This window comes from Fusarium solani (assembly GCF_023522795.1).
Source record: "Fusarium solani strain SB1 chromosome Unknown bctg00000004, whole genome shotgun sequence".
Taxonomy (NCBI): domain Eukaryota; kingdom Fungi; phylum Ascomycota; class Sordariomycetes; order Hypocreales; family Nectriaceae; genus Fusarium; species Fusarium solani.
Window position 1 is genome coordinate 1784721 of NW_027072152.1, and position 22552 is coordinate 1807272.

The 22552-nt window shown below is 55.5% G+C and overlaps 5 protein-coding genes across 5 annotated transcripts; 4 read left to right on the top strand and 1 right to left on the bottom strand.

Annotated features, from left to right (window-relative positions):
- Positions 1–3335: 3335 nt before the first annotated feature.
- MRS44_007619 (uncharacterized protein) lies at positions 3336–6205 on the top strand (the record flags this gene model as incomplete). Its single annotated transcript, XM_065620597.1, has 4 exons — positions 3336–3458; positions 3600–4139; positions 4187–4631; positions 4680–6205. 4 exons carry the CDS (start codon positions 3336–3338, stop codon positions 6203–6205), a joined length of 2634 nt encoding a protein of 877 aa, XP_065476669.1.
- Positions 6206–7421: 1216 nt separating this feature from the next.
- On the top strand, positions 7422–13535 carry MRS44_007620 (uncharacterized protein; the record flags this gene model as incomplete). The annotated part of the gene is made up of 9 exons (XM_065620598.1): positions 7422–10470; positions 10524–11049; positions 11100–11108; positions 11154–11260; positions 11980–12146; positions 12205–12387; positions 12437–12730; positions 12788–13252; positions 13305–13535. The coding sequence occupies 9 exons, from the start codon at positions 7422–7424 to the stop codon at positions 13533–13535; spliced, it is 5031 nt and encodes a 1676-aa protein (XP_065476670.1).
- A 696-nt stretch (positions 13536–14231) lies between these two features.
- Positions 14232–14489, top strand: MRS44_007621 (uncharacterized protein; the record flags this gene model as incomplete). The annotated part of the gene is made up of 1 exon (XM_065620599.1): positions 14232–14489. The coding sequence occupies one exon, from the start codon at positions 14232–14234 to the stop codon at positions 14487–14489; it is 258 nt and encodes an 85-aa protein (XP_065476671.1).
- A 558-nt stretch (positions 14490–15047) lies between these two features.
- On the top strand, positions 15048–15428 carry MRS44_007622 (uncharacterized protein; the record flags this gene model as incomplete). Its single annotated transcript, XM_065620600.1, has 1 exon — positions 15048–15428. The coding sequence occupies one exon, from the start codon at positions 15048–15050 to the stop codon at positions 15426–15428; it is 381 nt and encodes a 126-aa protein (XP_065476672.1).
- A 3852-nt stretch (positions 15429–19280) lies between these two features.
- MRS44_007623 (uncharacterized protein) lies at positions 19281–21407 on the bottom strand (the record flags this gene model as incomplete). The annotated part of the gene is made up of 6 exons (XM_065620601.1): positions 19281–19611; positions 19660–20033; positions 20254–20437; positions 20487–20744; positions 20887–21100; positions 21362–21407. 6 exons carry the CDS (start codon positions 21405–21407, stop codon positions 19281–19283), a joined length of 1407 nt encoding a protein of 468 aa, XP_065476673.1.
- Between the last annotated feature and the right edge of the window lie 1145 nt (positions 21408–22552).

The following is a 22552-nucleotide window of genomic DNA, read 5'->3' on the forward strand; positions in this document are numbered from 1 at the left end:
GAAGTATTGAGGTTTGCATGGAGTCGTGTCCAGGTTGGAAGTAAAAGTGTTGTGAGCTCGTGGTCATTGAGCAGAGTTGGAAATAGGTACCTGGGTACTGAGAAGCTGTTGAAATTCCCATCATGGAGGTTCGACTGATCGTGTGCATGTCCCAAGACGTCTCCAACAGATGCAGTCAGCAAAAGCCAACCAAGGCGAATCATCGAGTCTAGAAAACTGCAAGGACAGGACGGGATAAGCTCCAGGAGCTCGTGTCGTGTGTCGTTCGAGCCTCTAGCTCACCTCACTCTCAATTCCGACTCGTCAGACCAACTGTCCGAGGTCCGAGTCGGACTGTCGTGATTGGAAGTGGGAGCGGAGAGAGAGGGGGAGGCGGCGGCGGCGGCGCGCAATGTGTGTGATACTGTACGACGCACATTCCAAAACCGCGTCGAGCTGCCTCTGCGTCACGCGATAGAGATTGGATAGCAGCTTGCATCGGATCGCCTCGACTAGGTGGCGGAGGACGGATAGTGACAGGCTGGAGGGGAAGCAGGGCGGCGCGCTAACAGACGGCATGCACTCCCGTCCTTGTACTGTACATCTCGTCCCCGCCTCGAGCGACAACAAGCCTGAGACTGGAGAGAGCCAGGATGCCCAAGTCCTACTGTAGGCAAGGCAAGGTACTAGCTTCTGTGGGTGGACCAGGTGTATCAGCGTCAGGGATGGTCTGGTCTGTCCAAGGTAGCTGGATCTATCTAGAGATTTGTCCAGATGATCTGTGTTTATTTTTCCTTGGGCGGCGCATTGACGCTGTTGATGCCAGGAACTCGATGGCCCCTGGAGTTGAATCCCTGGTTTCTGGATCCCATGCCTGGGAGGGGCAGTTTGATTTCTTTTACAAAGACATATTCGGCGGAGGAGGCTGTCCGTCGCCGAGGGGAAGCTGTCTTAGACGGTGACAGTATCCGTAAGCAATGTCTTGTAAGCAATGTCTTGATCGCTTGTGAGGCGAACCATCTTAGGCGACAAGACATACGCAAACTCAGTGCCTCGCGTCCTTGCAGCCTTGAAAGAAAGATGGTGATGATGATAGCAAACACGAACCAAGGCTGACCAAGCGTTGGTGCTGGCGCTGTTGGTGGCCAAGCTGCTGCCTCCCTCTGCTTCTGGGCGCGTTCCAGGCCAAACCCGGACGTCCCGGGGTGCGGTTCGGTCGGATTGATAGTGAGCTGGGGTCAAAGATGCACTGTACTGTACGACATCCATATCGCTGGTCTGAGCTGAGAGTGGTGAATCGCCAATCGAGCTGCAACAACGCAACCGCGATAGAGGCTGGGAATCTGGAAAAGTCCCGGGGGAGAATGCTCATCTGAAGGAAACACCGTGTCCCGAGACAAGACTGAGAACTCGACAAAAGCAACATTTCCTTCTCCATGTGTCGTGTCGAGCCCTTCGAAAGCGGGGGATGGCTCTTCCCAGGGCCCATCGTGACCGCGAGTCCGTGACCTGAAGAGCATGGATGGCGGCATCGGTGAGGCGGCATTGCGTAAGTATACTGTACAGTACCCCCCGGTCGTCCACCGATCAAGAGCTCAGAGGGAAGCATTTGCCGTCATGTGGTACCTGGCCGCAGATAGCGTCTGGGGTTGAGACAGGGCCTGCGTGAGGCTCTCGCCCTATCGCGCGTCTGGTAGCGCGTCTCCCCTGCCCCTCTTTTCTGTGGCCCAGGACGCCACTCGTAGCCTGTTTTATGCTCTCCACTCTTTCTGATCAATCCTGGGGATGGGCTAAAGAGAGCGACCTAGAATTTGACAACAAGGGACCAGGGGGTGACAGAATGGATGGATGGATGGATTGCACAGTGACCAGGCAGATGATGGAGGTTGTCAGTCAGTCACGTCCTTTCAGGGGTATTGATGGCGAAGAAGAGGAGAGAAGAAACTAGAGATGAATCTGATCAACCTTGTTTCAACCCATGTCCTAATGTCAGAGTAGTCGCCATGATACATGAGAGAAAGCCAAGTCTCAGCTGTATCGATAGTGCATGTTTTTTTCGACTCTTGCGCCTTTCGGTGGAGAACGTCGAACCAACAAGCAAAGAGAACTCCACCGCCCATCGATTCACAGGTCACAGGGAGGGAAGAAAGTTGACGGTGTTACTCACAGTTTGCCCATTTCGGCTTTTGCCCTTGCATTGGTTTCTCGGAGGCGACTGTTTGAGAATCACCCTCGGCTGCCTTGAGGACTCGAGTGGCCAAAAGAGCCTGCCTGATGCCTTGCTTCAGAGAAGAAGGTGGAAGAAGTGTACAGTAATGAACAAAGTGCACTTTCAGGCAAGGCAGCCTGGGCAAAGGGGATTCAAAGAGGCCGGCTAGACCACAGTTGTAGAGACCAATTGCAACAGAGGATGGAAGTCGTACCTAAGTACACACCCCTGGGCTGGAACGACCTCGTCATCATCAGTTCCGTCCTGCGACTTGTAGGTTTTTGCCTTTGGCCCCAAGTGCTGCGTTTGTCGCCTCAAGCTTTCTCACATCCGGGGCGCCAGGCGGACTCCTCCGTACTGGAGAGCTGACGGCCCCGTCACTGATAGGTGACTCTGGACCTGGGCCTGGGATGGGGATGGCCGCACTAACACCGAAAAAGTACCCCGATCGACCGACCCCCTCCCCAGTGCCGAAGGCAACCAGGCTCCCCCGTCAGCTGGTGCACCTGTGACCTCGCCAAGTTACAGCAGAGACGGCGACAAGCCTGCCCGGGGCCCAGTCAAGTTGCCAGCGGCGGCGGCGGGTAGCGAGTGGACTGGGCCCCGTGGAAGCCGCCGTTCGTAGGTGGTACAGTGCCTAGCATTAGGTAGGCTGGATCCTAGCAGCAGTAACTCGCAGCGGCAGGAGCAGCTGGCAACACCTAAGCACCTAGACGCGAGGAAGGTGCCCGTGCGGAAGCTTTCAAGTCCTGGACGGGCTCTCTTTTAACTTACTTCTCCCGCTTCCTCCTCCTCCCTCGTTCTTACTTTTCCCATCGCTACCCCGTTTTCCTTCAAAAACCCTATCCCCCCAGACCTCCGACAGACCTCTCCCCCCTTCCCCTTCCACACTGCATCCTTCCTCTCCGCGAGAGATTCACCGGGAGCATCTCTACGACGGGCGACGGCCGTCCTGTCACCGCCGATTCCTTATCTCGGCCGATAACAGCATCCTCGTCACCGCCCCGAACTAGCAATGTAAGGCTCCACCCGTCAGCATCGTCGTCATCCTCTCCTTCAACATCCTCATCCATCGAGGATCGAGGCGGCGGAATAAACCCATTCTAACATTTTCTCGCGATAGCATCAGCCGGAGCACACTTTCGCCATGGCTACCCATTCGCATTCTACTCTTGACCATGTCATCACCGTCAAGGTGATGTTCGAGGGCATCACTCGACGTACCAAGATGCCTCTTCGGGACATGGTCCCCAGGACCTTCGAGACTAACGTATGTTGACATCTCCATCACGCCTTTCAATTTACTTCACATTGGCTGTATTTTCCATCTACTTCTTCACATATATGGCCTTTCCTCATTAACTGCACAACGCCATCATGAGCAATTGCCTTGAAACTAACTCTCAGCCAGCTCCGAACCTTCCTCCACATTCCTGCCGATCTCGAGGTTACCTTTGAGCGATACTCTGACTCTGCAGGATCCTACGTCCTACTTGAGCCCGGCAACATCCCTATTTATAAGCAGCTTTACCGCGCTGCCAAGGCCAAGTCTAAGCTCAAGATCCGCGTCTCCATCAAGGACCTGTCCAAGACTATCCCTAAGCCCGTCACTGTCGAAGACGAGCCGGAGGCTTTCGCATCCCCCATCGTCCCCAAGATGACCGAGGAGGCGCCCAAGGACACCGCTCAGGAGAGCCAAGATGACGAAATCAGCGCCGTTCCCACTCCCACGGCTGAGGCTCCCGCCCCGACTCCAGTCGCGACCACCACACCGCCTGAGGCGACTCTCCCCGTCCGCGTCAGCCCTCTTTCTCGCACCTACAACGCAACTCTCCTCAACGATGCCGCTCGGTACATCGGAGAGCGTCGTGACACTCGCCTGGACTTTGAGGCTCGACTTGCCAACTTTATGGAGCGACAGCGACAGCCGACTCGCGCCCCCGAACTTGCGGTCACAACTTGACCAACCCGCATGAGACCCCTTTCAATGTCTCCAAGCCCTGTATTCTCGCCGCCAGCCAGGCTCCCGCCATCTGCCCTGCCACTGGCGCTACCTTTGCCGTCTGCTGCAACAGCTGCGAGCTGACCATCCCTGATGTTCACTACCACTGCTCCACTTGCGACGACGGAGACTTTGACCTCTGCCAATCCTGCATCAACCAGGGAATCACCTGCCACGGCAAGGACCACTGGCTGATCAAGCGCACGACTGTCAACGGCCAGCTCGTGCAGAGCACCACCGAGACCATCGCCCCTAAGCCGAAGCCCGAGGTCAAGGTTGAGACCACCATTGAGACCAAGGTCGAGCCTAAGGTCGAGCCCAAGGTTGAACCCAAGATTGAGCCCAAGGATGAGGTTCCCTCTATTCGCCCCATGTTCGAGCCTCTGGCTGCTCGATGGGCAAGCCTCGGCGTCATGCGAACTTGCAACTGTTGTGTTCGAGGTATGTATAAGTTCAGCGCTCATTGCCGACAGAAGCTAACCCTCCTAGAATTCCCCGAGGTCGAGTTCCTCCACTGCACTGTCTGTGAAGACTTTGACCTGTGCCAGACATGCTTCGCCAAGGACGCTCATGGTCACCATCCCAAGCACGGTTTTGTCCCTGCTGTCAAGGACACCAAGATGCCTGACCACATCACTTCCAAGATGAAGCCTGGCCGCAACAACTTCCACCACGCTATCTGTGATGGCTGTGACAAGTACATTTCTGGTGTCCGCCACAAGTGCCTGGACTGCCCTGACTGGGACTTCTGCTCCACTTGCATGTTGTCTTCCAAGATCACTCACCACGGCCACCGATTTGTGCCAATCTATGAGCAGCTCACTGACGTTCGGGTCCGAACTCCTCCTGCCGTCCATATTGGCATCTGCTGTGATGGCCCTCTCTGCTGCGAGAGCGAGGCCTACCCCAACTACATTCGTGGTACCCGCTACAAGTGCGCTATCTGCAGCGACCTGGACTTCTGCGCCAACTGCGAGGCTAGCCCTATGAACACTCACAACAAGACTCACCCCTTGATTAAGTTCAAGACTCCTGTCCGCCACGTCAGCGTTACCACTACTGGCGAGCACCAGAACGGTGAGCAAATGCGTGAGATGGGTGACCGCATTCCCACCCCCAAGGCCCCTGAGCCTGTGCCCGCGGTCCGAAGCAACTCTATCCCCGTCCGCACCATTGTCGACGTGAAGCCAACTGAGCCCGCCCCTGTTGAGGTCGTTGCCAAGGCTCCCGAGCCCGTGGTCAAGGCTGAGGATGAGAAGAAGCGCGAGGCTTCCATCCCCGTCCCGGCTCCCCTGGAGGAGCTGAAGGCTGTCTTCGTCCATGACACTATTCAGGACGGCACTATCCTCCCTCCCAACCACGTTTTCGAGCAGACCTGGACTATGCGCAACGAGGGCAAGGAGACCTGGCCCGCTGGCTGCAGCGTTAGGTTTGTCGGTGGTGACTACATGGGCCACGTCGACTCCAACCACCCTGCTGGTGTCTCCGAGCTCCTCTCTGCCTCCGAGTCTACTGTCTGCTACGCTCCCCTCGCCCCCGGCCAGGAGTTCCCCTTCACCGTGCTGCTCCGCACTCCTGCCCGCCCTGGCAAGGTCATCTCATACTGGCGTCTGACCAACCCCGAAGGCGAGAGATTCGGTCACCGTCTCTGGTGCGATGTCAATGTCCGCATGGTCAAGAAGGAGGTCAAGCCTGAGCCTAAGCCCGAGCCCGTGCCCGAGCCTGAAGTCAAGGAGCCGACCCCAGTCGAGGAGCCCCAGCAGGAGGAGGAGAGCCAGGCTTCGAGCCAGATGATCTTCCCCAAGCTCGAGAAGGAGTCACCCGTGGCCAGCATGCACGAGGCTGCTGAGCCCGCTCCCGTCGTTGAGGAGCCGGAAACCAAGGAGGCTGAAAGTGCCGAAGATGACTGGGACTACTCCGACGATGGCTTCATGACAGACGAGGAGTACGACATTTTGGACGCCTCAGATGAGGAATATCTGGAAGAACAAAAGAAGAGGCTCGCTACCAAGTAAGCGAGCGCGTCGTTGTTGATTTTTTTTCAAGCTGGGATATTGGGTCTTGGATTTTGATTTGCTTGCGATGATCATCTCGTGTGTCGTCTCCCCTCTTTTGCTCTGTTGTACTATTTCTTCTGTCTTCTCCTCGTCAAGGTTGGCGAATCTTACGACAATCTTGCACCAGCTGGCCGGAAAACAGTTGCCGCCAGGTATTACAGATTTCAAGTCGTATCTTGTTCCGTGAGGGGAGCCCACGCTCTTTAGTTAGGACTGACCGATAAGGATGCAAAAAATGGAACTTGCTCTTTTACTGTCATATGGTGTGCCTTGTTGATTATGCCTGTGATGCTTTTGATGGTGACTTTTGCCTTGGAGGTGGCGACGCTCTTTGTGTGCCAGGTTCTTGGTGCCCAAGCCCCAACGACAGGCATCCAGATGTGGGTGGATGGATGCATGCAGCTGATGCAGCAAGTACCAAGGTCGATGGACCTCAAGTTTTTACGCAGGGCGATGCTCGTTGGGTCCGAAATGATTGGCGTGAATGGACCGTGTAGTGAATCCGTGCTTGTACGAGGGATCCAGAGGATTCCAGGTACACCAACTAAACAGGAATCATAATCCGTACTTGCATCCAAGATGACTGGAGGTGGACTGAGCGCGCGAGGGTGAATAGAGCGAGGGGAGGTGGTGACAAAGAGACGCCAAGTCACGAGACCTGCACGCATTCCGCAAGACCGGCGTTGCTCTTTTTGGCCTTGGTCTTGGTGCCTGAGGAGTCAGGTCCGCCTTTATTACCTTGGTGACGGCAGGTCCGCCCACAGAGGGCGAAGAGGACCCGCCTTTATTTTTTTTCTGAAAGAAAGAAAGCCTTTGCTCTCAGCAGGCAGTGCCCAGCAGCGTCGCTCGCACACCCAAAACACCACCCACCTTCGCCCTCGTGCAACTCGCCTTCTCGTGCCGTTTCCCAGGGCGACCTCGGGCCAAATGCGATTGCGCTGCCATCAAAGCCGCATCGCCAAACTTCAAGGACAGCTTGTGTAAGCTCCTTGTCCATTGTTCCAGATCGAATACTCGCTTCCGCCCGTTCCCTCTGGGCCCGCCCCTTTCGTCTGCGAGCCACCTCACGCCCATCGAGCTCAAAACGCGCGACGTCGAGTTCGATATTTCTTTCATCACCACCCTGCCAACACACTCCCCCGCTTAATATCTCCCCCATCTACAGTCGCGCGAGATGGTCACCTTTTCACTCCCCGGCGACGGCGACGCCGCTGATGCCGGCAGGAGCACACCTCGTCCGCGTCCTGCTCTGCCTTTCGCAAAGCGCGCCTACGTCTCGACCCCATACAAGACCAGCCGTCTCAGTGGTACTCCCCAATCGTCGCGGAGGCTGTTGACGACTCGCGATGAGGTTCCATCCAGCAGTCTGAGCAAGAGCTCGATTGCCACCGCCCGCAACATCTTCCGGGTCTCTGCCGTCGCCGACACACCCCCGGTGGCGCCCTTCTCCCCCAGTCTACCTCAGAGCACCATGAAGAAGGTGTTTGCCCCTGGCGCTACTCCCGAGCCGAGTCGGACGTTCCGAGAGTCGACCGCACAGGTTACGCCGCGGGGCATGGCGTCAAAGGCCACGTCCAAGGACCTGTTCACCATGCGCATCGAGGATCCGGATCCGGAGCTCTCTGGTGAGGCACTCACCAAGAAGATCCCCAAGGATTGGAACTCGAAGGGATCCATCTACGCTGACCAGTTCCTCTCCCACCTCTGCCCTCCAGACTTTGATGACGAGCAGCGACGGCAATTCTTCTGCATCCTCGACCTTCGACGGCTCAAATATGCGGCGAACGAGATCTTTTCCAAGAAGGATTGGAAGTTGAACGTCATCAACTTTGCAAAGGAGTTTGAAAAGAGCCGGAGTATCATTCTGCTACGGTACGGTCTGTACGAGTTCCAGAACGTCAAGCCATCCAAGGATGTTCTCAAGAGGTGGCGTCGAGAGCATGGTCTCCCTGAGCCTGAGGAGGAGGATGCTGAGCCCACTCCTACCAAGCCCACGGCCTCGAAGAAGCGCAAGGCCGACGACGATCTTTCCAAGGACGCTGTCTCGAACGGCATCTCGACCACCAACAAACGACGTGCTCCCGAGCAGGAGGAGACACCTGTGGAGGCACCCGTTGAGGTACCTACTCCTGCGTCCGTTCTTGGCAAGAACAAGCGCAGGGTTTCAGTGAGCGATGAGGCCGAGAGCCAGCCTTCCAAGATGCAAAAGGGTCAGGCCTCCATGGCCAAGTCGTTGTTTGAGAAGATCGCAAACAAGTCATCTACGCCCGTCGGTTCCCCTCTGAAGGCCTCCACTAAGCCCGCCGATGAGGCCGGCAGCACCAAGCCTAACCCATTCGCTTTCAACAAGCCCACCAGCGGCGGATCTGCACTTGCTCGCAGTGTGTTCCAGCAGAATCTCAAGCCAAGCAATGCCGCGGCTGGTGGCAACATTTTTGGCTATCTTTCTGATGCAAGCTCGGCCAAGAACAGTGGTGTCGACGCCGATGCCGAGAGCGAGGCCGACTCAGATGCTGAGGAGGACAGCCAGGCAACAGGACAGAGTGACGAGCCCAGTGCTGCTGCCAGTGGCACTGAAACTGCTTCACAGGTCGGCACTGGTCTTTTCGCCCCGCAGGCTCCTACCAGTGGTGCTGTGGCCGATACCAGTGCGCCTGGAACTCGGGAGAGCACTCCTGGACGAAGCCTGTTCGATCGAGTCACAAAAGGCAGTGACGGTCAGCCTGTGCGCGTGGAGGACAAGGTTGAAACTGAAGCTCCTGAGCAGCCTGCTGCTAAGCCCGCTGACCAGACCTGGAATCCCACCACCACCCCTATCAAGTTTGCTCCATCCACTACCGGCCAGGCTGGCTCTCTCTTCGGCAAGACTACATCGGCGCCGACCAGCTCCCTGTTCGCTCCTAAGACCACTACCGCTTCCAACATCTTTGGTGCCCCCAAGCAGGACAAGCCTGCTGAAAAGGAGTCAACACCAGTCTCTGAACAAGCTGACAAGACGGGGGGTGAATCTGACAAGGAGAATGATCAGGCTCCCAAGAAGCCCTTGTTCGAGGTCAAGGCCCCGACTACTCAGCCGAGCTTTGGATCGTCTCTCTTCGCCCCCAAGCCAGCTACTGAGACGCCCAAGGAGGCTGAGCCTACCAAGCCTGCCTCCAGCTTGTTCGGAGCGAAGCTCGACGACAAGCCCAGCACTCCTTCCACAACTAACTTGTTTGGTTCTGTGAGCAAGCCCGCGGAATCCAGTGGGCCTGTGATGCAGTCGTCGACGCTTTTCGGTGCCAAGCCTGCCGAGGGTGACAAGTCCTCTACGGCTCCCAAGACTTCGCTCTTTGGTGGCGAGTCAACCACCCCGGCATCGTCTTTGTTTGGCGTCAAGCCGACAGCAAATGCCACCAACCTGTTTGGAAATGCATCAACTACACCTGCTGCGAAGCCCCTATTCGGTGCCCCCAGCGCCAGTAGTGACGCATCGACCGCGCCCAAGACTGATGCTCCTGCTGCTGACAAGCCTGCTGCAGCCCCTATCTTCAGCTTTGGCGCCAAGCCCAATGGCACTTCGGAGCCTGCGAAGCCTCTCTTCGGCACACCCAAGTCGCCGGCTTCGTCTGGAGCGCCTATGTTTGGTGGTAGTCCCATGAAGCAGGACGCACCGTCGCCAGCTAAGAAGGCCTTCAATGGCGGCAGCACTGGAGCGTCAGCCGCTCCCATGTTCAGCTTTGGCAATGCTTCGGCTACGCCTGCTGCTCCCATCTTTGGCGGTGCTTCGGGCACCACCAACGGCGCCAACACAAGCTTCGGCGCTGCCAGCTCAACGAGCAATTCGGGATCCGGAGGCTTTTCTTTCCAGTCTGGAAACTCGGGATCTTCCTTCAACAACCCTTTTGCTTCGGGTAACAATGGAGGCAACTCTGGTTCCGCCCCGACCTCGACATCTGGAGGCATGTTCAACTTTGGAAGCACTTCAGCCGCGCCGAGTGGCTCCAGCCCATTCCAGTTTGGAAGTGCAAGTGGCAGCACAGCGGCACCGACGTTTGGCGCCAACCAGAGCAGCAACAACAATGCTCCTTCTTTTGGAAGCGCATCAGGATCTACTGGAGCGCCGGCGTTCAGCTTCTCGGGTGCCTCCCCGGCACAGAGCTCGACGCCAACCTTTGGTTCCAACCAAGCTGCTCCGGCCTTTGGCAACCTCCAACCGCCAGCTGGTGGATCTACCACCGGGACCAGTAAGTCTCCTTTTCCACGTCGGAAAATCCTCCCACTAAAGCGACGGGTGTAGACACACCGTTCAGTCTTGGGGGAGGCTCTAGCCTGGCCACAACACCAGCTGGCGGGACCCCGGAACCATCCACCCAGGCTGAAGGAGCGGCGGCGGCCGGCGACGAGGGCGAAAAGCAAGAGCAGGTGAACCTGACGGAGGGTCTTGAGAAGGATGAGGACGTGTTGCACGATGTACGAGCCAAGGTGTTGAAGTTTGTGCCGGCCGGTGAGAAGTCGGAGGAGAAGAAGTCCAAGTCTCAGAGCCCGTGGTCAACGCAGGGCGTGGGAGCTCTGCGGCTGCTGAAGCACAAGGAGACAAGCGTGGTGCGACTGCTCCTGCGGGCGGAGCCACGAGGACACATTGCACTGAACCGAGCTATCCTGCCAGACATGTCGTACAAGGCAGACAAGAAGTATGTCAAGATCACGACATCCAACGAGAAGGGAGATGGGCTCGAGACTTGGATGATCCAGGTCAAGACGGCAGACTTGGCCAAAGAGTTGGCGGCTGCCATGGAAAAGCACAAGGAGTTGAACAAGAAAAAGTAATGCGGAGGAAAACAGGAGTATACTAGAAGCACAATACGGGTGCCAGCATAGAAAGGTAAGGTTCTTTTTTGGAGCAGCATGCATTGCGGGCGTTGCGAAGGGATTCGAGGTTCTTGTCTTCCATCTTCAGCGGAGAGGAGGCCAAGGCGAGACATTTGATGGGAGATGTTATTTTCCCAGCAGGCAAAGAAAGATTGACTTTGACTTGTATGAAATACAAAAGTTGCGTTTCATAAGCAACCAAGCAAGCATTGGAGGGGCCACAGTAACAGAGACCCCTGTTGTTTTGTTTTATCAAGTACCGAGTGATGGTATGCCATCTCGTCTTAGCAGAGACTGATATAGGAAGGGTTGTTGTGTAAGATGGGACAGCGGAAACAAGGCATCTGCCAAGTGAGTGGGTGTATCAATTAGTAGTTGTAGGGGGAACTACATGTACTACATGTGCAAATCCAATTTCATTTGTAACAATACCTTGTCTATTAAATGTAATGTGATAGTGATGTTAGATGTCTATCGCCTATAGTGATGTTTGGTGTTGAATTGTTTGTGAAACGCGGGGGCGGGGATCAGCAGAGCTTGGGTTGGGAAGGTGCGGCACGCGTCGCGTAAGAAAGAGCATGAGCTACTGTACCAAACAAGCAAGGCTGAGCTGTCGCAGAAAAGATTCCACTTAAAACATCAACCTTGATCACTCCCTGACAAGACAAGATGCCCAGGTAAAGCAACCGCTAATTCAAGCCGAGAGGCAGCAGCTGACAGTCTACTCCAGGGAAATCATCACAATCCAGGCCGGGCAGTGCGGCAACAGCAGTCAGTCCCTCTCCCCCACCAGCCCGTTCGTTCACCGCACCACACACGATAATGCCCCCGACGCTGCGCACTCTGACGACATGATCACTCGCTAACTCTTTTTGCCGCCATAGTCGGAAGCCAGTTCTGGCAGCAACTCTGTCAGGAACACGGCATCAGCCAAGACGGAAACCTCGAAGACTTTGCGACCGAGGGCGGCGACCGCAAGGATGTATTTTACTACCAGAGCGACGACACGCGATACATCCCCCGAGCCATCCTGATTGATCTGGAACCGAGGGTACGTGCGATGAAACGAGATACGACGAGCGATATCATATGCTAAGACGCTTGGGCAGGTCCTCAACGGAATCCAGACGGGGCCTTACAGGAACATCTACAACCCCGAGAACTTTTACGTGGGAAAGGATGGCATGGGTGCAGCCAACAACTGGGGTGACGGTTACCAGAGCGGCGAGGCGGTATATGAAGACATTATGGAGATGATTGATCGGGAAGCTGATGGCAGTGACTCCCTTGAGGTGAGCGCTATCGAGTTGCCGTGGATAGACCACTTGCTGACTATTGTAGGGCTTCATGATGCTTCACTCCATTGCTGGTGGAACTGGCTCCGGTCTCGGCTCGTTCCTCCTTGAGAAACTCAACGACCGCTTCCCCAAGAAGATTATCCAGACCTACTCGGTCTTTCCTGACACGACCAACGCCGGCGATGTCGTTGTCCATCCCTACAACAGTGTTCTCTCCATGAGACGGTTGACGCAGCACGCCGACTCGGTTGTCGTGCTTGACAATGGTGCCCTGTCGCACATTGCCGCTGACAGGCTGCACGTTCAGGAGCCATCTTTCCAGCAGACGAACCAGCTGGTAAGGCCAGCCCAGACCACATGAACCATGAGATAAGGGGTACTGACTGTCCCACAGGTTGCCACTGTCATGTCGGCCAGCACAACGACTCTACGATACCCCGGCTACATGCACAACGATCTCGTCAGCATCCTCGCCTCTCTCATCCCAACTCCCAGATGCCACTTCCTCATGACAGCATACACGCCCTTCACCGGTGACCAGGTCGAGCAAGCCAAGACGGTGCGCAAGACGACGGTGCTAGACGTGATGCGACGCCTGCTCCAGCCCAAGAACCGCATGGTGTCAACAGTTCCCGGAAAGAAGAGTTGCTACATCTCGATCCTGAACGTGATCCAAGGCGAGGTTGACCCTACTGATGTCCACAAGAGTCTGCTACGTATCCGGGAGCGACGTCTCGCTACATTCATCCCTTGGGGTCCTGCGAGTATCCAGGTGGCTTTGACAAAGCGGAGTCCTTATATTCCCATGAGCCATCGTGTGAGCGGCCTGATGCTGGCCAACCACACAAGTATTGCAACTGTAAGTCTGAGTCTTGCTACGTGATGTTGCACCGTTCTAACAACACCATTAGCTCTTCAAGAGGATTCTGAGACAGTACGATGGTATGCGGAAGCGCAACGCCTTCATGGAAGGGTACAAGAAGACAGCTCCCTTTGCCGAAAACCTCAACGAGTTCGACGAGGCACGACAAGTAGTTGCAGACCTGATTGGAGAGTACGAGGCCGCCGAAGACGCCGACTACCTCAACCCAGATGCAGGAGAAAAGGCTACGTCGGCCGAGACGGATCGACGAGTAGGCTAGGGGGTTAAAACGCTGAAAGGCATGGGTTGAGGAAGTGGGGATAGGTAGAGCCGCGCAACAAACGTCAAAGCGGGTTGGATGTTGATATTGTCGGACATTTTCGTTGCGAGCACGGGGCGTTTTGGGCGATGGATTGGCATTGGCATTGGCTTTTGAGACATGATAGAGGAAACGAAACCTTGCTGTAGCTACTGCACTGCTCCCCCCTGGTTTGGACTAGGACTGTGGTGGGTATATTCATCATAGTACCTTGTCTTTTCTTGGTCGTGTCCGATTTGACTCCTGCCATGTGTCGATCCTCGACTTGCGTAGCCCAGAAGTCGTCAGAATCTTCCAATCGCTCGTGGGAAGAGGAGGTAATGATGTTGTAACGGTGGAGAAGGGCTGGAGCTTTAGGTGCGAGTTGAGTTTCCGGTGACGTCACTGACGTCAGCGATGATGTTGAGGATCACGATTGCGGTTTCGTCAGGGGAGCTTCTAGTTTTAATATTAAAAGGGCTGTTGAACGTGGTTGAGTTGTTGTCAGATAGCATCAACTTCAACTTCAACTTCAACCTCAACCTCAAGCCACAACAACCACAACTACAATTACATACTTTGCAACTCAACCAACTTTCCACAGCCACAGCAAGTTTTACCCTTCAATTCTACCAAAAAGACGCAAGTTCTAACAAAACTCTACCAGAAAACGTCACCATGTCTCAATCCAAGGACCAAAAGATCGCCAACACCCAGGCCAACCTCCCCCTCCCCGAGCAGCCCCCCACGGCCTCGGACTGGCAATCCGCCGATGCCCGGACCGTCAACGTCGGCGCGGGCGGGGAGCACGCCAGGGTCGGCACCGACGCCGCTGCACGGGGTGGTCTGCGGGAGCCGGCTACGCAGGGTGAGGGTATGGATATGAGCTCTATTGGGCGGGAGGGTGTTGAGAAGAGGGAGGAGTCGCAGCGATAGAGTTGGACTTGTATAGTATAATGAATGAAATAACATGAACTTGACTTGAATATTCCTGTGGCTACTTGTGATGCCGAGTTATTGTGCACATGTTGCCATATCAAGTACCTAGGTTAACTACCCTTATAAGAGTTGTAGTTCAAGTCTCAACATTGACGCCAAGTTACTCAAGTTACACTTGTGTCTTTCTGGTCCATGCCGATTATTCTCTCAGCCATGCTAGGTCTTCTTGTTACTCTACCTACTGGGTATATGTCTTAGTGTCATGAGGATTCAACTGGGATGTGACACCTCAGGTCCAAGTTGTCGGTTGGGGGTCGGGTTTGTCTTGAACCACTCATAGGCTTGGCCTTCCTTTATCACTACTGGGGGGGCATTTCATCCTGGAGGCTGTATCCTTGAGCGGCTCTCACAGTCTTTGAGAGCAGTTGTGGCTGCATGGCCGAATCCATTGTCCTCACAGTACCTTCACATGCACTCGTCGGCATGTGTTTGTTCTCTTCGGGATACTACGTTGGCTTGGTGTAAGTTGTATTCACAGCACACCTCGGTCCAACCATGGTGGTCAACATGAACAGGGAACTCCAGTCTCCTTTGGTCACTTACACATTTGTTGGCAAGACGCCCTCATTGGTCAGCACGCTGTTGATGAGTACCTCCATGGGCATGGTCAACAGCCTTCCCCTCCGACACAATGTCTTCCTTGTCGTCGTCTTCCCCTCCCATCCGTTGTTGCAGGACCAACAGGGCTGGGACAATGATGGTTTCCACATCTGGCATCTGGTAGTGAGCTGCCAACAGAACAACAGTACATACCTGGGGTGCATATCAACCCGTGTCATTCTCCTCACTCTCCAGGGTTCCCGACGACTTCGGTACCGAGAACCAGATAAACTTGAAGACAAGGGCCCCGGTACGCGATGCAAGACGACGAAATAACAACAAAAGGCCAGCCAACAGACGAACTTGTAGCCTTGTCCCAACTACCCTGCACCCAAAAGTTGGCAGTAGTTGGCGATGGCATCAGCCAACCAACCAACAGCCATGCACCGACGACAAACAGACCGTACTCGTGACTGTATGCCTGCCAAGCCCTCTCGACCGAATATCAACCAACATCGTCATATCATATGATATCATGTCGCCAAAGAGAGAAGCAAAGATAGAGACGGACCCGGATCTTCACTCATGCTCACTGCATGAGCCAACCAACAACAATAATCAAACCCACTCAAGAGTCGCATATTGCGACCAACATGCGCCTAGAATCAAGGCCATCGATTGCCTCATTCGCCGTGGATCCTCGTCGAGATCTTGCATAACCACATATCTCAGCTCTTCCCTGCTTCTTTCCCCATCATCCCGATCGCGCACGCCCTTGTTTAGTTAGTGGGTGAGTGAAAGAAAGGCATGATCTGATGCCAGGCGTGTACGTGCACACGCCCCCTAGTCTTTCATGCGCTGGAGTTTTGTTGCTTTCGCTGTTGACCTTCGTCTTTCTTTCTCTGACATCGAGACCCATCATGCAAGGCGCAGGCTGAGACAGCAGAAGATCCAGCAGCATCAGAGACAAACAGTAGCAGCATCCATCTCTGCCCTGTACATACCGATTCCAAGAGGCGGCGAGCGCAGGTAAGCGGGCGGCGGATTGTCAGCCAAAGCTACCTACAGTAGCTAGCTCCCCCCATCCTACTACTGCGCAGTAGTCAGTGTCAGCTTGACACGGGGGTGAACCATTTCGACGGCGGCTGAATCACAGCTGAAGACTCGTAAACCGCCAACCGCGATCCGTCGACAAATGTCTCAGACGTTGGCCTCTCCCCAGCCGTGTCATCCGCAGTAGTCGACAACCAGCCAGCCAGCCAAGAATTGTTCGATGCGCTGTAGATTTCCGATTTCCACATCGATGCAGCCAACCTGCAGTCTTCTCACTCAGCCCTTCCGCGCCGTCGCTGGTCGTATACGTTCCGTAGATAGAGTGCATCTTGGGTCGACGCTTGTCTCGGTCCGATGACCGAAGCAGTAAAGCCTTGCTCCCCTTTGAGAAGCGTCCGTCTCGGCTCTAACCTCAATCTCTTGTCGTCGGCCCCGAAATGGCTTCTAGAGAATGCACTTTTATCTTGGTGGCTTGCCTTAATCTCTCCCGCTTAAGCAGGAACCGTCAGCTCTCAACCCGAACCAGAAGACCCTGGATCGTCAACCTAGCCACTGTCTCATCGTCTTATAGAGAGACGCACGCCCATAGCTGGCGGTGAGCAATGGAATTGCACCTAGTCCTTGGAGAGCATGGGCGACGAGGATAGGGCCTCTTTGGATAGCGGCTGAGGTCTAAGCTGAGCCAGGCTGAGCCAACCAAAGGGCAGAGGTCCAGACCCGGGTGATCGACACAAACAAGAAAAAGGGTCCTCCTGATCTGACCTGATCTGACCCCATGGCCGATCCCCGAATCAGAGGCCGGCTTGTCGATAGCGTCTTGATGGACTGAAGGTGACTCGTAACGAGTTGAACACTTTGCATCGACGACAAGACGACGGAGCAAACTCCAAGAGTCGGTGTCCTGTCCTTGCAGATTTGGAGCCTGACCCAAGCTCCTGGGATGGATGCAAACACGCACGCCCTCTCCTCTAGCATGACTAAAAAAAAAGTCACCAACCAAGTTCCATCCATTCATCGACATGATGCCATTTCCATGTCCACAACCCGGCACATTTCGATAGTTCACTTTTTCCGCCATCTGCATCCTCCATTGTTTGCTTTGGATCTCCACCCCGAAAAGCCCGAAGACGCCCCCGATACACCACCCTGCCTTGCCTTTCCTTGCCTGGCATGCAGAGCAGAGACCCTCGATGCGATGCGTTCCTCCGTATTCGACGAAACAAAGGATCCTTCCCTGCCTCTCATCCCTCCTTGAGCGATTAAGCCAAAATTAATCGACGCCCTCCAGGAGATGGCTCCGTTCCTTATTCCCCACCGATGACGCCGGGGGCGCGGAGCCGAGAGGTGGACGGACTTGGGGAGGGAATAATCAAGTCAAGGGTCATGGCTTTCCCGGGTGATTGACCATCCCGTAGCCGAACATCATATCATGATGAACTGCAAAACGAGAGCCAAAAAGCAAACATCTGCAGGAAAAGCGGAGGAAAAAGAAACGAAACCAAGGGGGCCGCTCACCCAGAGAATTTCACATGGCGGAGAAAAAGCAACCTCTTGACATCGCGGTCAACTCCACCCGCTAAGGCAGTACCCGTGGAACGATTCCAGGTCGAAACGTACGTGGAAAAAGAAAAGAATACCTCAAAGAGGATGCGTATGAGCCGACTTGAAACGAAACCAGAAACGAAAAAAATTCTTTGACAGCGGAACCACACACGGCATTGTCGAATATCCGAGGGCACCGCCAAGGTCCTTCGTCTTCGCAACAGTCTCTTCGGTTTCGGAATGCGTCGTGCTCCGGTCACCAACAGGAGAAACAAGGCAGGGGACGTAAAAAGAAAACAGGCACGAGGCCAGTCAAACTCTGCCAGGCCTTGCATCTCTTCTGTCTCATCCAAATTGACCGCCTCCCTCGTGGCCTTCTGGAAGCTTTCGTCGGCAACCTCCACTCGTGGGGCTCTCATATCGAACTTGACTCGTGGCCGTCACTTTTTCTTGATGGCATTGCATAACTAGCCAACCAAAGCAGCAGTCAATGCTCGTTGGAATGATGTGCGTGACAGGCTTATGCATGCATCTGCATATCCCGGACCGTCTCTCTCTTTTTTGCCTCTCCACGAGACCAATGTTTCCACGATGACCTGCGTGTGCCCTCTCACACACCAGAGCCACGTAGCATCCGTAGATCGAGGCACCAGGCCATAGCTTCTTCCACCCTTGCCAACACAATGCCGTAGAGCGTCCCGTCTCCTCGACACCGGAGAAGCCAAACTGTAAAAGACAAAAAGACCGAGACCGAGATGAACGACAGCAAAGGCTTTGAATCAGGGGCCGCCGTTCGTTCTAGCGGGGCGCCAGCCGCCGGGGTGGCACCCCCACCACGATACTGGCGAGATGAGATACGATACGATGAGATTGAGATGCGATGACCAGACGGGGAATTGGGACTCTCCAGTGCCGAATTGTGTGAACAGACAGAGGCACACGCAGCGCAGCCTTGCTTGCTTGGCCCAATCTGTGGAGGATCCTCACCCTGACTGAGGCCATCTCATCACACACACGCCCGTCATCTGCCGTAATTCCTCATCGCCCGTGTCATGTTTGCCCGCATCTCAATAAACCCCAGTCGTGCGCAGCAGAGATCGGTCGCGACCCGTTCGGCATCTCGATGACTGGACGGCACACCGTCAAGGGGAACAACAGCCGGCGACGACATCGTATGATGCATCACGCCAGCTTGCAAGACGCGATTGGTCGTGTGCTGCCTCCAGGGGCCGCCGCAGCAAGAAGCAAGCAAGCCTCGGCCAGCCGAGCTGACTTGCAGCTACACCATTCGTCAAGCCCCAGCCCGCCCAAACTGTGGTCGGTGCTAGGGTTGGTAAGGCTGAGACGACGGGCCGGTACTGGGGAGAGAATGCGAAATTTCTCATCTCGCGCCGCAAAAGAATCCACGAACACGGTCACCCGCTAGTCAAGTTGGATCGGCTAGCGAGACGGCAACCACCCTGGTGTGGGTTGATTTCCGTGCGCGGACACTGACCAGACGCTCGAGCTCAAGCTTGACTGCTTGAGGGCCCTGCCAAGTTGACAGCCAGCACCCCCCTGGATCTCCCATGGCTGCCATCACCTCGACGCTAGTTAGCTATCCGCCAAGAGGGCGACTGCCCGAGCAGAGCTTCTTTCCGCCCAGAACCCGGTTGGAACTCGTCTCCCCGGCGCCGTTGAGGGCATCGTCAAACTCAAACCTCCAGAGGAAGAGGTGGCTGTCGCGTGCCGTTTCTTATTCTCCTTCCCCTGAGGGCATGATGTGAAGCGAAGACCCGAGATCACGTCGACCGGGGGGTCACCCTGCGGTGCACCACTGGACGATGCGATGTCGTCGTGGCGACAAGGAATGCTACAGTTGCCAGCCTCGTCGCAGCCTCCTCTGTTCCATAACGAGGCTGACAAACGGTGGGGGAACCCCGTGCTATAGGTGCTATGCCATACGGATACCATGCCTGCCATGCCATGTTACCTACCCCAAGTAAATGACTCGTTCGGGCATGTGAGGAGTTGAATAAGGCCGTGCAGATGCCCGACAATGGCATTCCGCAACATCAGGCCACTCGGCGACGCCAAGGAGCGGATGCTGGAGCCAAATTGCTGAATCGTTGACCGGCGTGGTGTGGCTTGCGCTTGCATCTCACATCCTTGACCGACAATTCCCCATTCGAGTAGGCAGATAGATGATGGAAGCATGGAGATGCTAGGGCCGAAGAAACCATAGAATATCGCGCGTATCCAAAGAGAGAGGCGCTGTGCGATGGTCCGTTTCTGAAAGAGAATTCCGTTGGCATCTGAGGTTATCGTTGCAGGGCGCTTGTAGCCAATAGCTTGTGCGCGTTGGAACTATCGGGAGACAGGCCCAGCGTAAAGTAGCGCTCGCCAGCCTCGAGAACTTGATGATGATGCTCATGATGCTGACGGCTGTGCACAGAGGGGTGTGCCATGGAGCGAGAGTCAGTTAACCAAGACAGGAAGCTCGATAGCCCAAGGGCACAGCCGGTGGTGAGGTGAGCTAACTAACCACGACACCGCGATCAATTCATCTGCAGGCCCGAGATCGCACGTTTGCCGGATCGTAGTGACGGCTCCTGGATCTTTCTGAGACCTTGCTTGGCTTGACATGAGCCAGCAGATGAAGCCGAGGTAGGTTGATGCTCCTGTTGTCCTGGATGGAGCATGGAGCATCAAGCATGTCCAGGCGAGCTAGCGCTCTTGAGACGCCTACAGCAGCAGCAGGACAACCGGCGCTACTTGCAGGCTACTCCAGCGCGCTCCGGACAAAGTATCAATGCGTACAGGAGGTGCTCGCATAAGGGGGGCGTGTGTCCAAGAGCTGGAAGCGGTGTGGTGTGTTCGCGGGACGGGCAGGATCTCGCTAGCGCACGGCGCCCTGGGATCAGACGATCGTCCTGTCGAATCCGCCCCACCGCAGCCAGATCCCAGGGTTCCCGCCATTTCGTCTTAGTCTTTGCAGCGGAACCCTTGTCCTTGCTCCTCCTGAATTGGTCAATGGGGGAGTCGATTGGGGGTGCGACCTGGTGCTTCGCCTCTAACCTTCAGCCTGAATGTGTGATGAACGCGTGTTTGCGTCTGTGTCGTTCAAGCCCAACGGGCTGTACCGTACATGACCGGACAGAAAGAGACATCTGCGTCGGATAATTGGCGACAGCTCACATGAGTGTCTGGTATAACTGACTGCTCAGGTTGTTGAAGACCTTCACCGAGCAGATTGGCGTGCGAAGGAGCCACAGAGACGTCCTCGCGGCTTCTCACCGATCGCCTCGGACGCAACCCTCCCTTGTCAACTGGTCGGATGGGACTTGGCGTCGCCGTGGGATTCGTCAGCATCATAGGCAGATGCATCTGCATCTGGGCGAGCGCCTCGGTAGTGTTTCGAGGCCAGGACCTGACTGCATGTGGTGTAGGGATACAGGTCGACCCAGGAATCAGGTATCGATCTGGGGGTGTGGCCGGGCTGCTTGTGGAAGCACGGCCACGTCATTGTATCGTGATCCGATCGGCTGGCGTTGGCTGGATGGATGACTTTGGGGGCCACGCTCGGCGAGAGCTTACTCCCACCCAAATCTCGGCTGCATTCGTTATGCGATCGTGGACCGGGATCCCCATCCAACTGTCTGTCTGTCTGTCTTGCCTGCCCGCCGGCTGCTCACGAGCTCTGGCAGGCTCAGCGGCGGAGTAGACAGTGGAAGCTCTCATCATCTGATGACGGGGCATGGATGCAACCACCTCTCATAGCGTCCACGACACATGACTAAACGAGAACCCCAAGGCTTGCTCATCGAGTCGGAAGAAACCACTGAGACCCGGGCCTCCACATGGGGTAGTCAGACAGACAGCGGCAGTTGAAAGGTGGCTAGATGGTCACTTGCCGCATTCGGCCATGGTGCAAGTCAGGCATCTGATGCTTAAACAGGGTTCCCGTGGAGGCCTCGTCAAGGACTAAGCAAGCCTCTGACAGGATGCTCTTACGTAGAGGCTCCGGCGATTAATAAGAAACGGCGCCTCGGGCTGGGCGTTAAAAGGACCTGGAATGTGCCACTGTACGCACCTGCGCAGTGCGCAGAACTGCCGAATGATTCGCCGCCCTAACAAGAGCTGAGTTTGATGCGCTTGCAGCGCGCACTGCACTGCAGCGTTGCAGCACCATCCATGGATGGATGGTTGGTGGTCCTCTGACGCGAAAAACAACGACAAACAGCCAGCCGTCTCCACAACCCGGCCTTCGATGAGGACCGGCAGCGGCTGTAAAGAGTCTGGCAGGGTCATGTCTGTCTGTCTGCTTGCTTTCTTTTTTCGGGCCTGCTGCAGAATCGCGGCCGTTGAAAATCGACAAGCTGCAGGGGACGGTTTGATACATTAGGGCCGCTGTTCGATTGCGGAAATAGTAGGGATGTGCAGCACCATGCGACGTGTGCTTTTATCAGATCTCGCGGCGTCAATTATGCTGGCGGCATTTACTCCGTAGCTGGTTATTAATTAAATTGAGGAGTCTTGCAAACGCCCGTCACATTTGCCATTGTTTCGTCGAGGTTGGCTGCGATGTGATTGGCGTTGAATTGCCCGTCTTTGGTTAGTCCATCTGCGGAAACCATCACACACTTGACGATGAGTTCAGATCTGTCTGTTGCAGGTTGCGTTGCCTCGGGATCCCGCGCTTGTGTGTGCTGCAGTCAACCCGAAACACCCAATCACCTAGACTGTCGAATATCAGAGCATTCGTGAAAATCGCGTAGGGATGCAAATCCACCATTGCCCGATTGCCAACGGGCGGTCAGTGATCCCCGGTCTTGGCCATGGTTGAGATGCAGCCTGTGAGTATTCTAGTTTAGGGCATTGCGGAG